This window comes from Podarcis cretensis, assembly GCF_951804945.1.
Source record: "Podarcis cretensis genome assembly, chromosome: 1".
NCBI lineage: Eukaryota > Metazoa > Chordata > Lepidosauria > Squamata > Lacertidae > Podarcis > Podarcis cretensis.
Genome location: NC_137170.1, coordinates 119,722,337 through 119,736,640, shown reverse-complemented (window position 1 = coordinate 119,736,640; position 14,304 = coordinate 119,722,337). Strand labels below are relative to the sequence as shown.

The following is a 14,304-nucleotide window of genomic DNA, read 5'->3' as shown; positions in this document are numbered from 1 at the left end:
CGACTTGAAGCGAGGGAGAAATGACCTCACTGTTTTTTAAGCTGTTAGTGTGTACCAGTGGTGTATCGTGGGTTGCCAGTGCCAGGGCCCGCATGGAGGGGTGAATGGGAGGGAGGGAGACGGATGGAGTACACATGCACATTTAACTGCCTAATGGCACCCACATCACCCAGGAGATTGCAGGCACAGAGATAAGAAGAGTCGTTCTGTTGTTTGGAGAGTTCACTTCCTGTTACACACAGAGAAGCCGTTTTCAACAGAGCCCAGAGACAGAAGTGTGCAGCTGTATTGAGGCAGCACTGGGTGCTGAAATTTTGTGCACCCTACCAATTTTGTGCCCGCTCCAACTCCCCCTGTGCCCCCCCATGCTATGCCACAGATATGTCCATAGCTATCAACCTTCCCTTTTTTGCAGGAAATTCCCTTATTCCAGCGCCGTTTCCCGCCGCTTCCCACTGCTATCCTGGATTGTTAGATATCCCGTAGACTGTCCCCGGGACAGGTGAGGTTGCTGATCCCTTATTTTCAAATCTGAAACTTGACAGCTATGGATATGTCTATAGCCTTATTTTCCAACCCCCACCCCCACCCCAGACTAAAACTTTTCTAAGGCTAGAATTCCATGCAAATAAATATTATTTATGAACTTAGATCCATCACTGATCCTGCTTTTTACTGCGCAGACCAGCCATTTCCTCCTGCAAGACTATTGCAGGGCTGCCTCGCTCACCAGGCAATGCGAGGCAGTGGCCTCAGGCGGCAGATCTGGGTCCAAGGAGTGTGCTGCTCACTGCCTCTGCCTCCTATGTGGCTGTGCCTCCTCCACCTTACATGCGCCATGTCACTTCTGTGCCCCTCTGCTGCCTACTCCTTTGTGGGTGTGACCTGCTGCGGTGGCCACACACACCCCCCCATAGCAGCAGGGCAGACCATGCACACAGCAGAGGAAGGGACAAGGGGCATTTATAGAGGCAGCAGTAGCTGGGGGGCGGCAGGGCAGCAGAGGGGCACATCCAAGGAGGCGGAGGCAGGGAACAGCGGTGGGTTTTTGCCCCAAGTGGCAAATGTCCTAGGCTGGCTGTGGTCCACTGTATGCAGGTTATATAACAACTCCGACCATGGTTATGAAGCAATGGGAGTTCTTAAATGACTATTTACAAAACCAGGGCTCGACTATAAAAATATGGTTGTGTTTAGAATAATCTTGTGCGTAATATAAAAAACACAAAGTGAGACATTAAGGAAATCCAAAGGGAAAATATGAAGAACAGAGGATTTGACGAACGGATTATTAAAAACGCGTGAGGCAAACAGTGGAAGTCTTTTTAAAAACAACAACATTTTCTAAGGTGGATAAGGACAAGATGAAATTATACAATTGATTATAAATATAGATGGGAAACGGCTATGTATAATGAATACTTATCTACTTTTAAAAATTTTCACCCATGATCGTTTTCTTTTACTTCTTTATTTTTTCTTTGTTCTTTTTTTCTTTTTTCTGATATCTTATTTTTCATTTCACTCCTTTATTGTGAATAGCATTTTATAGAGGTATAAATAACTGTAAATATGAAAAGAGGCAAAGTATTCTCTAATTTTTTTCCTTGGTTATATGTATTTTCTTTTGTTGTAAATATGTATGTTTTCTAATTTGTACTTAATAAAAATTATTTTTTTTAAAAAAACAAAACAAAACTCCGACCAACTGGAAACAAAGAAAGGAGTGAACTGCATTACCTGGAATATGCGTGTCAGATCTCTTAGATTAAAAATATAATGAAATCGGATGGCTGTGGGTAGAAAATTCTGCGTCATCTTCTGGTGCAGTGAAATGGCAGCTTGGACAAGTGTGCCGACAGACTTCACTATGCTGTAACAGAATCCCCCTTGCTGGAAATGCATGTTCATTATCTTCCCGTAGATAGCTGCTAAAGCATCTGCTCCAGGGAAGTGGACAGCAAACACAGAGAAATGTCTCTGAAAGAGAAGGGGGGAAAGGGAGACGGGGAAGAAGCAAACCAGAGAGTATATTATAGCCACTATTTGATTTGCATATTTGAAATCTTGAAGGCAACTTTCAAAGGGAGCTGAGAAGTTTTTTGGGTGTGGGGAAACATATATACACACATGCACACACACACACACACACACACACACACACACCGTATTTTTCGCCCTATAGGATGCACTTTCCCCCCTCCAAAAATGAAGGGGAAATGTGTGTGCGTCCTATGGGGCAAATGCAGGCTTTCGCTGAAGCCTGGAGAGCGAGAGGGGTTGGTGCTTCAGGAAGCTATCCACAAGCCTTGGGAGCCTGTGGGAGTTCCTGCCGGGCTCCCAAGGCTTGCGGACAGCAGCCTGCAGCTTGAAATCCGGGGAGCGCAGCGGAGAGCGCCCCGGGCTTCGGGCAGATATCCGCAAGCCTGGGGAGACTGGCAGGAGTTCCCACCGGGCTCCCAAGGCTTGCGGATAGCAGCCTGTTCTGGGAGCTGGGGTTGGGGGAAGCTCGGGCTTCTCCCGCCCCAGCCCCACGCCTGGGGGGAAAATAATTTCCCCCCCTTTATTTCCCCCCCAAAAAACTAGGTGCGCCCTCTGGGCTGGTGCGCCCTATAGGGCAAAAATTACGGTATATATAGTCCTACACATCAGAAGAGCCCTCCTGGACCAGACCCAAAGTTCAGCATCCTGCTTCCAAAAAGTGCTCAACAAGATGCCTCCAAGAAGCCAATGGAAAAGGATGAAGCCCAACCCAGTCTCCCATCTTCGATTACCTAGTGTCAGGCTTCAGGGAACTGGCTTCCTCCCCACTTTGGCAGTAGATAAGCAGAACAAAGGAAAAGGAGTCTTCTAACCAGTTAGAAACTTTAATGATCACAGCGAGAGAATCTTTTTCCTAGGAATGAAGGTGCTCCCACAATTAAGGGTTCCACCCACTTACTCCCTAGTCACACACGTCATTACTGTGTCTTGTAACCCGAGCTTGTAACCACTGTGCTTTCTTTGCTGCCACCTTATCTGCTCTTCTTGACCTTGGGCTGAGCAAAGGAATGCTTTCCAGAGACAGTGAATCTGTTAACCCTCTCCCTCCCAGTGATTCTTCTCCTAACTGTTCCCCATCCAGATTTCCCAGCTTCTGCCTTCTGAACTATGTCCCTCTGCAAACCACTGTTTCAAATCTATACTGTCCTCCTGCTCCTGGGAAGATTCAGGATCCTGATCAGGAGCAGGGGGAAGGGGTGGCTCCCACCATTCCTCCTCAGTGCAGCAGTGCAGCCCTCCTCATCACGGTCCCTGACACCTAGTGTTATTTACTGAGTTGAATAGGATCCAAATGCAGCAGTCTGATTGGTCCTAGAACAATAGGATTCAGAATGCAGCAGTCTGATTGGTCCTAGAACAATGCAGCAGTATGATTGGTCCACAGGAGCCACCCAATCCAGCTCCAGGTGGAAGTGAATCCGCAACCTGATTGGCCTATAGGAGAATCCAGGAATTAGCCAATCACGTGCGGCCCATTGTGTAAATAATGTATATAAAGCAGATATTTGGGGGGAACTTTCATTCCTCACTACCATGAGCTGAATATCCTCCTTTGTTTCATTCATGCTGGTTTTCACTTCATCACAAAATACTTCACCTGGCTTATTCAAGTCAGGCATCCATTCACATTCAGAGGATACTTTTGCAGATTAGGAAGCTATTTTTACTGTATTTTTGGTTTTTATGGAAGCCGCCCAGAGTGGCTGGGGAGGCCCAGCCAGATGGGCGGGGTATAAATAATAAATTATTATTATTATTATTTCCAATGAGTGCTTATATGTGAATGGACCTAGTTGTGCTCATCCCTGTTCATGTAATTTAGCTCTGTATCTAGTCCAACGATTCACGTATCATTATTTATTAGCATTATTACAAGAAAGCAGAGAAAAAGCTGTGCTTGAGTATTTTTAACACACATAAACCCCCAAAAACTCTATCTCCAGAGGTGTAAATACCAGTGCACACAATAAAGTTAATGATTTTCTCTTTTGCTGAAATTAAAATCACTTTAATATTATTCTGGGGAAGAAGAGGGAGGAATAGGCAGCTAACATTTGGCACTTATGGCAACCTACCTGAAGACGCTGATTTACTGAAAAACTTCCAGCCGTGGGATTCATGCACGTGACATACTGACAATTGTGAATTTCTTTCAAAATCAGTTTCTGTCTGTCATACCTATGTAGTTACAAAATAACAAAGAGATAATAAAACTCAATTGTATATTCACAGTTTGAGATCCCTATTGACAGATCTTCACACTGAAGGCTGCTGGAAGAAAGTCTGATTATGTAGCCCTCTGTTAAAAGATCTGAAAACCTTTCTTTTGTCCCTGCTCTCTTAACACAAGATTCCTATAATTCTCAGTCTCTTAAGCAACTCTGAAGACTGACAGGACCTAAATTTGGCCTTCTCTCGTCAAATTATGACAGTAGTGTTCACGTATAGAGGCGAGAATTTCCAATGTTGGCATCCCTTTAACAAGGCTATTGAGATGCCATAACCAATTTCGACAAGTGCAGCAGATGCAGTTCTGCGCTTGGAAAGGGGCTGAAGCAGGCATGGATGTGGTTCAGGGTTACTGTGAACTCATTCACCCAGTCAAAACCAGGTAACAGGTAATGGGAAAGAAAAGTGTCTGCCTGAGACCTTGCAGATCCCACGTTAATCAGGGTAGACAATACAGTGGTACGTCTGGTTACGTACTTAATTCGTTCCAGAGGTTCACTTCTGGTGAACCAGAGTAGCGCACGGAAACGCTGCCTACCTTCCCACCAGAGTGGTACCTATTTATTTACTTGCACTTTGACGTGCTTTTGAACTGCTAGGTGGGCAGGAGCATGGACTGAGCAATGGAAGCTCACCCCGTTGCAGGGATTGGAACCGCCAACCTTCTGATCGACAAGCCCTAGGCTCTGTGGTTTAGACCACAGCACCCCCACGTTCCTTTTCTAGCTGTACTTCTTGGCAATACCTACTAAGGTAAGCAGCAACTGCATCCCCAAAATTTTGCAGTCATTTTGTCATGCTCTTCCATTGATGGTTGGCTGCCCATATATAGAGCATCTACCAGTGCAAATATTGAAGATTTCCCCAGCAACAGATAAGCAAAATAAAGGTTCCTACTCATGAATATGTGCCATGCTATTTTCTTTACTCATCAGTTCATAGTCATACTAGTCAAGCTAGAAATCATTTAATATTTCCAAATATGCATATATGTATAACTTTAAACTTTTTTTTAAAAAAAAAGTTTACCAATGACTATAGTCGAGGTGCTGTCTAATTAAAGTATGAGGCTGGACAGTCCCATAGGCATCCACCTCAGGCATATTAAGATCATCAATGAAGTAAATTAATTTTCTCATGCCTGGAGGAGCATAATTTCTGCCAGCTTTCTTTTCCAAGGACCTTTCAAGAACACCTGCGAAGAGAGCAGAAGTTGCATGAGAACAATGGTTGAAGCGCAGCTGTAGGAAAAGGCAAAGAGTTCAAATACCTAGCGCGCTCAAACAGATCATTATCGTCATATATAGAGCTTATTCATGTACGCTTTCACATGTCGAAGGCTCAGAGGGTCTAAAAAACCCTTAAGTACGTGAATGAAATTTATTCTGAGCTGCGTCTGAAACGACAAAGTCTGAAACGACAGACTTTGTGGCTGAGGGCCTATATTAGGAGTAGCCAATGTGGTGCCTTCCAGCAGTGGTGGACTCGGTGCGGCTCAAATTTCAGCGGCTCTCCCTGCCTCTTGAGCTCACAATTGTTGCGGCACCGCCTGTGGCGCTGATGCCCAGTGTAGCCGAACCAATCATGCTACCCTAAAACAGTCTTTCCTTTCAGAGAGTGGTGTTTTCCCAACTCCCATCAGCCTCAACCAGCATAGCCAAAGACAAGAGGTGATGGGGATTGTAGTAAAACAACAGCAGGCAGACACTACACGCACAAAATAGACCGTGTTGATGCATCTAGGTCAAAATAAATAAATAAATAAAAAGACCTGGAACTGGAAGCACAAAACCACACAGGGGATCCATGACTGATCTTCCAGGATTTGTTTATTTTTTTGCTTTTTCTGACAAATGGCGTGCTGTAATCTTAGTACCTCCAAGACCACATAACACGGGTCCTGAAAGACCTACATTGGCTCCCAGTACTATTCTGAGCACAGTTCGAAGTGCTGGTGCTGAACTTTAAAGCCCTAAACGGCCTTGGCCCAGTATACCTCAAGGAACGTCCCCACCCCCCCCGTTCTGCCCGGACACTGAGGTCCGGCACCGAGGGCCTTCTGGTGATTCCCTCACTGCGAGATGTGAGGTTACAGGGAACCAGGCAGAGGGCCTCCTTGGTAGTGGCGCCCACCCTGTGGAACGCCCTCCCTTCAGAAGTCAAGGAAATAAACAACTATCTGACTTTTAGAAGACATCTGAAGGCAGCCCTGTTTAGGGAAGTTTTTAATCTGTGATGTTTTATCACATTTTTTATATTCTCTTGGGAGCTGCCCTGAGTTACTGGGGAAACCCAGACAGATGGGCAGGGTATAAATATAAATTACTACTACTACTACTACTACTACTTAATTCCCAGGTCTGCGGTGAAATGGCATGGTTTTTCAATTTTGAAGTTGTGCTGCTGTAAAGACAGAATATTAAAGGAGAAGGTAAAATGATGGTAGTTACATACGCTGAAGCATAGCAGATGTTGTGTAATAATTGAAGGGGACTTTAGCCACCATATAATCTTCTGAGAGCTTGCTAAACTTGTCCGACATGAGAATGGTTTTTCCAACTCCAGCATTTCCCACAAGCGTAATTGGCTGACCCTTCTCCAAAAGCAAATCCACAAAATATCTCAAGCGAATGGTCTCGGATGTATGAATCAAGACTGTCTGTTCCCTCAGACAAGGCAAAGAGGTATATGCATTTTAGAGACAAGGGGGAAAGATATATGTTATGCAGTTAAGAGTGCTCTTTCGCAATGTAAATCAATGTAATTGTTTTTATACTTCAATTTAGGTGACAGAAAAGTGAATTTATACATTAAGATTAAACAAGTGGAAATATATAACAGTTACTCAGACTTTATACTTGTCATAATCTTAATTTTGTAATAACAATGAATGATTTTTGACACTGCAAAGATCAGAAGCTAAATAGCTGTTTTAGCAAGATTACATTATATAGCATTTGTAACTCAATGTGGTGGAATACTGCATTTTGCTGTCACTTAAAATACAGTGAAATGTAATATGAGAATTATTGCAATGTCTATATTCACATTTTCAAATATAAATGACATGCTATAAACATAAGTCATAGCGCTACCATATGATTATGCTGAAATAATATAACATGGACATAAATGAAGAGAAATGATGTTGAATTGCTTTTGCCAATAAGTTGGACCGAAAAATTCTACCCAAGGATATCAGAATTAAAATTGGGAAACTGAGTAAATATGGCAGCAATAATTTTATTCACAAAAAAGGCCCAATTTCTTTTGAAAATGTAATTGCAGATATACTTTAATATTTATCACCCCAGGCAGTTCATTCACACTGCAGAAAATAGGCATATCAATGGCAGAAATGAACTATGAAGTCAGCTTGTATAGGAGATAATGTGAGAATCTGGTGAGGTGGTGAGAGGGTGGGAAGAAGATAGCTCTCTCTACAAGGTTCCAAATGAAAAATAAAGTATAGGTCCGTAATGGATTGTCATTTTTACAAGCCCACAAAGAACCCGAGGAGGCAGATAGAAAAATGTGGATTCTTGAAGTGAAATATGCCTACTGCATATTGAATCAATCGCTAAGCTTCAAGAGTTTTTCAGCGGCTGTCTCTGGTGTGTATGACGTGTGAATACACTCGTTCTGGTGTTGCGAAGAGAAACACTTGCACTATAGTGAAGAAACTCTAATAACAATCAGAGCAAGGCTATAATTAATTGTGATTCTGGATGCAGTTTCTACTTTAGTGATTAATTGATACTGTGTAGTCTCTTGGGTAGGTTAATTAACTTATCTGTGCTTAGTTTAGCCAACTGGAAAATGGACATATTATTACTTAATTGTATCACAGAAATGTTGTGCGGTTTGATTAAGGTTAGAGCTTTGAAACACTCAGGCACAAGCTCTACTTAGGAGCGAACTATTTTGTTGTGACACGAGTGTGGTCTTCAGATAGGGTTGCAACTCATTTCAACTACTTATTCTTCGTTTATTTCTAGTTATTTCTATGCCGCTTTTAGGGCAAAAGAGTTACGAGGTGGTTTACATATATAAATAAAAACGGAGGGCAGGGGACTTAGAACCCATCTCACTACAGTAACAAACAAAATGGCAGTTTAAAAATGTTGTGGATTATAGCGCAGCACTCATAGAATCAACTTTAAACCAATTAAAAGGAAATCAGAAGCAGTTTAAGCAATTAAATAATATTTACAAAACAGTCCAGTATCTCGGCTAAAAGCAGATCTAAACAAATTGATTCTCAAGGCCTATTTAAAAGCATTGAACCAAAAAAGATAGAACCAAATGTTCCTACTGGCTGAGAATAGGGATGAAAGGATTTCTCCATTTATGTTGGTTCTCTCAGTTGCTCTTTGTGTGTGTATCTATGGGTTTTCAGAAGCGTATAATAAAAAGTCAACAATAACAAATAAGTAACACAGATTTCTCGTTTTTTTAGTTGAATTAAGTACATAAAGGAGGTTACAGAGACAGTGGGTAGGTTAACAAATACTAAGCATGCTATTCCAAGGAGTCTCTTCAAAAACCAGCATATGGAGCAGATAGCTTTAAAACACTGGAAGAGGTGTTGCTGTAGGGTTGCCATATTTCAAGTAAAAATTCGGACACAAAAGTTGTTGAAAAAAATAGTAATAATTCCCGTATTATTCGGGAAATTCTGGATGTATGGCCGCCCTAAATTACTGTATGTAAGCAAAGGAAACCAAACCATTGCAAATGTATCAGATCTGGGTTTGACTTTGACTTTGACTTCAATTATGAGTCAGTTCTCCTTGAGTTGGCAGCCAGTGCAGCTTCCATTAAAAGGGGAGTTGTATGAGATTGAAGGGACGTGGGTGGCACTGTGGGTTAAACCACAGAGCCTAGGACTTGCCAATCAGAAGGTCGGCGGTTCGAATCGTTCTTAGATAGATCAAAGAGTGAGACAGTTTGCAATTCTTTCCATTTGTTTTAACCCTGATTAGAGTTCTCGTTAGAGGGACGTGGGTGGCGCTGTGGGTTAAACCACAGAGCCTAGGACTTACCAATCAGAAGGTCGGCGGTTAGAATCCCCGCAACGGGGTTAGCTCCCGTTGCTCGGTCCCTGCTCCTGCCAACCTAGCAGTTCGAAAGCACGTCAAAGTGCAAGTAGATAAATAGCTACCGCTCCGGCGGGAAGGTAAACAGCGTTTCCGTGTGCTGCTCTGGTTCGCCAGAAGCAGCTTACTCATGCTGGCCACTGGCTCCCTCGGCCAATAAAGCAAGATGAGTGCCGCAACCCCAGAGTTGGCCACGACTGGACCTAATGGTCAGGGGTCCCTTTACCTTTACCTATGAGATCGAAACAGAACCCAGGCCAGTCATCTGGCTGCTACATTTTGGCCTGAGTCATCTTCAAGGGCAGTCCCACATAGAGTGCATTGCAGTAATCCAATCAGGAATGTACCAGAGCATGGAGTACAGTGGCCAAGTCATCTCTGTCCAAAAAGGGTCTGTGGCTGAACCGAAAAGCCAGAACTGGAAAAAAGGCCACAGACCTACCTGAGCTTCCAGTGACAGAGCACCCTCCAAACTGTCGGCCTTTTCTGCTAAGGGAGTGAAACCCCATCCAGGGCAGGCCACCTCCCCAGCTCCCAGGTATGAGAACTTAGGACACAAAACACTACTGTCTTTTCAGGATTCAGTATCAGCTTATCGGCCCTTGTGTTATTAGCAAAAGTAACACGAAAATGCATGCTATCAGGCAGAAACTGCATACAAAAATGGGTATATTAGGAAAAATTCACACTGAAATGCTGGTACGTTTTCAGGAGGGCATTTTTAAAGAAATTGCAAGCCGAGGTGGAGATGTGAAGAACTGGAGACTGGAAAAGTGAGAAATGGAGAGAAACGAAAACAGAGAGTTTGTGTGTTTGTGTACAGGGTGTGTAGATCTGACAGAAGACAAGAGACATCATGAAAGCCCATCTTGTTGTTGTTTAGTCGTTTAGTCGTGTCCGACTCTTCATGACCCCATGGACCAGAGCACGCCAGGCACTTCTGTCTTCCACTGCCTCCCGCAGTTTGGTCAAACTCATGCTGGTAGCTTTGAGAACACTGTCCAACCATCTCGTCCTCTGTCGTCCCCTTCTCCTTGTGCCCTCCATCTTTCCCAACATCAGGGTCTTTTTCCAGGGAGTCTTCTCTTCTCATGTGGTGGCCAAAGTATTGGAGCCTCAGCTTCAGGATCTGTCCTTCCAGTGAGGACTCAGGGTTGATTTCCTTAAGAATGGATAGGTTTGATCGTCTTGCAGTCCATGGGACTCTCACCATATTTAAAAGTTCAAAAGCATCAATTCTTTGGCGATCAGCCTTCTTTATGGTCCAGCTCTCACTTCCATACATCACTACTGGGAAAACCATAGCTTTAACTATATTTCTCCCTTATTTTCCCCAGCCTCAAAATGCCTTCCATCCATTTGCCCGCACTACAACTGTGGGGCCAAAGTGAGTCTTTTACACACTTCCTGTCTTCTCTCCTTGGACTAAGATGGTCTCTCTTTCATCTAATGCTCCCTGGCTCTTTTCCTTCCTCCACTAAACGCTCCATAGGAGAAGACACCACGTAGCACCAAGTGACTGATGTTGCTCTAAGTAAGCCCCACAGCGCTGCCTTTCCCCCCAACCAAGCAGTAAAAGTCTAGCAATCAAAATTCGAAAGGCAGCTAACTCCAAGGGGGGAAAGGCTAAGAAAAAGCAAGTGGAGCAGTGCATTTAAAAGATCTATTGATATCGCTGCACCTCCATTGTTCGAACTGAAACTTCCCTGGCAGCAGTCCACAAGGTCTTTCCCTTCCTTGTGTCTCTTCATTGGCCTTTTGCTCAGCAAAAACTAGGCACTAAGTGCACCATGCAGGCTGCAACTGCTGCTGGGTTCTTCAAAGCTCTTGCCACCCATAAATCCAGGACTAGAAGCTCAGATTGCAACACCCTTGACGTGGTAGGATAGAGATTTCAGAACCTAAGCTTGAGGGAGTCAGCAACAACTGGTCACAATCTTGAACTCCACACCACCCCAAATGCAATGATCGGTGTGATGTCGACGTCATATTGGCCAGTGCATTCTGAGGATCTAAGATGGTACCATCCACTGCCAATGGTTCTTGAACTGAGGCGGAACGTGACTATAAATTACGGCCTGCCGTGTGTGTAAGTGACTGGGGCTAACAGTAGCAGAGCTGGATGGAAGCCCTGCTTCACGTCTCTTTGGCTTGGCACTACAACAGCCAACACCCTCAACTCACTTGAGGGTGAGCCAATGTGGTGTAGTGGTTAAGAGCGGTGGACTCGTAATCTGGTGAACCGGGTTCACTTCCCTGCTCCTCCACCTGCAGCTGCTGGGTGACCTTGGGCCAGTCATACTTCTCTGAAGTCTCTTAGCCTCACTCACCTCACAGAGTGTTTGTTGTGGGGAGGAAGGGAAAGGAGCTTGTGAGCCGCTTTGAGACTCCTTAGGGTAGTGATAAAGCTGGATATCAAATCCAAACTCCTTCCTTCCTTCTCCTCCACTTGCACACACTCTATCTATGCCTGAGCAATCCTGAGACCCCTGGAAGTGAGTGGGGCTTTAAAATATGAGATGGGCTCCTTTTCGGCTCCAGGCCTTTGATAGCATGTGAACGACATCTTAAATCCTACCGAATACAATGCCCAAGAGCACATCAGATTGGGCACTGACTTTTGAGGGCCTAAAATGGCAGTTGTCTGCCGCAGGGGTACCAACTTGAATAAAATACCAGTCACATGACGTGGTCCACTTGAATGGCAACGCCCATCTACTTTTGAGGGCCCAGCCCCCTCAAATATTTTATTAGAGGGGCCAAAAGGACCTTGGCCCCTAGGAGTTGGCAAAGCAGGTGCTTTTACCCCTTCCCTCTTAAGAAGGCATCTTGTTCTTGTTGCTTTAAATATGAAGATGTAAAAATGTAAAATGTAAAATGTAAAAAAATGTAAACCTTTGCTCTATACAGTGAAGCAGATTATTAATCAATGGAAATAAAGAAACAAGCCTGTGACACCATTCCCACTTTCCCAGGAGCAAGCCCCACTGAAAATGGGATTTAGCTCTAAGCAATGATCTATAGGATTGTGCCGTAAATAAATAAATATTTGTGTCTGCCTTTGTAAGAAAAGGAAGAGCATTAATATTCATAACATCTAGAATCCGGTTCCCAATTTGCCATAAAATTCTAATGACTCCTAGAAAAGCAACCGAAAGCAGGAGTGAAATGTCCAACCCACCACCAGCAAGATAATGATAATCAGACATTTGCAAGTCAGCCACCAAACAACGCACTCCAAGTTCCCCAGAATGTTCAATATTGCAATGAAAAGCTCCAATTGTAGTTCAAATAAGTCTTCACTATGAGTGCATTGGATCATTTACCTTAACAATGTGAACGTGCTCTCATTATCATGTTCAACTTGATTAGTGTATAGTCTAACATTTAAAAGTGCACTTCAGATGGAAGAATGTATGAATGCATGATTGGTTTCTAATAAATTGAGCAACCTCCTAATGAACTGCGAGGGATCTAGAAGGAACCCGTGGACAGACACAGAGAATAGAATGCTTCCCCCTCACCCCCCCCAACACGCAGAGCCCACCATGTGCTATATCCTTTATTTTTCAACATATCACTAAGCTGATCAAGGGATATGTTGAGAATTTGGAAAACTGTATGCCTAAGAAAGATGAGTATCACAGGGCTGGCTGATTTGCTGAAAGTAACATAGAGGCTGCACAGGTAACACTTATCACTGAAGAAAAACTATCTAGGTCTCCTTTGCCTATATTGCTTTACATTGAATAGAATCACTTCACTGGGGGGCATAATAGTAGTAAAAAATATTCAAATGCAGAGAAAAGGGAACGAATTTGGGAGTTCAAATTCCAAGTGGGTAGACCAGGCTTTCTCAAACTTGGTCTCCAGCTGTTTCTGAACTACAACTCCCATCATCCCAAACTAGCAGGACCAGTGGTCAGGGAAGATGGGAATTGTAGTCCAAAGACAGCTGGAGACCCGTTTGGGAAACCCAGTGGTAGACTGTTGATGGTCAAAAAGCAGTACAGATTTTTGTGGCAAACAGCTTTATATGGGTATATTTTGGTTGAGCATTAGAAGACACTTTTTGACAGTGCCTATAGTTCAACAACAGAACCAATTATTACCTTGAACTGGTGGAGGTTTTCCAGTAGACTGGACAACCAACTATTAGGGAATGTTTTAGCTCTAAATTTCATGCACCAAGCAGGAGTTTGGAATGTGGTCTATAAGCTCCTCTCCAACTCTATGACTCCTGCTTTTCTATATAATTAGTGGCTTGTATATATGGTCAGAATGGATGTTTACCGTACCTCCTGGGTGAGCGGTGGTTTCAGTCTATGTTGGGGTAGTTGCTGCAGCCTACCTTGACCAGGGCTGGCATTCACTTAATTACCAATGTAATATCCTAACCGCAAAGGCAATGGCTGGTGAAGCAACGCCATAGAATATGATGAGGCATTTAGGGAAAAGGCTGCGGAAATATTCACCTCCAGGTGGGATGTGAAAGAACCTGATGCCTGGATGTTATGGGTCACCCCGCAGGTGGAGAAGAAGGCTGACCCCACAAAAACACAAAAGCCCACCCAAAAGGTGGCCCGCGGGGTTTGCTGGGAGCCTGTAACAAGGGAGCCAGTAACAGGGAGAAATGCCGCTAATCTCATGAGTGCGAGCATTGTTCCGGCTCCCACTCCTATGTGAGGTGCTTTCGGGCCAAACCTTTCTTTCGGAACTCCAGAAATTGCAAGTCTGGCAGCTCCAGGAAGGATGCTGGAATCAACAGTGGTTCTGTTGGTGAGCAAGCCGCAAGAAGTACAGATGGAAAATAATCCATTGTATTCCCTAGCTCCTATGCCTGTCTCCCTACCAGCCACGCTCCCCCTTCTTGGCTTGTATCCTGATAGAGAGGCCGCAGAATATCTGGTAAAAAGGGTGTAGCGAGGGCTTC

At 44.0% G+C, this 14,304-nt stretch overlaps 1 protein-coding gene across 1 annotated transcript in view; it reads right to left on the bottom strand.

Annotated features, from left to right (window-relative positions):
* Positions 1-14,304, bottom strand: part of LOC307220097 (dynein axonemal heavy chain 11-like) — a gene marked incomplete at its 5' end in the record, with an annotated part of 229,278 nt that overhangs the window by 120,090 nt on the left and 94,884 nt on the right. Inside the window, 4 exons of the mRNA XM_079983734.1 lie at positions 1,741-1,980; positions 4,119-4,221; positions 5,302-5,467; positions 6,727-6,931. Of these exons, the coding sequence (XP_079839860.1) occupies positions 1,741-1,980; positions 4,119-4,221; positions 5,302-5,467; positions 6,727-6,931 (714 nt within the window). The remainder of the gene's footprint in view (positions 1-1,740; positions 1,981-4,118; positions 4,222-5,301; positions 5,468-6,726; positions 6,932-14,304) is intronic.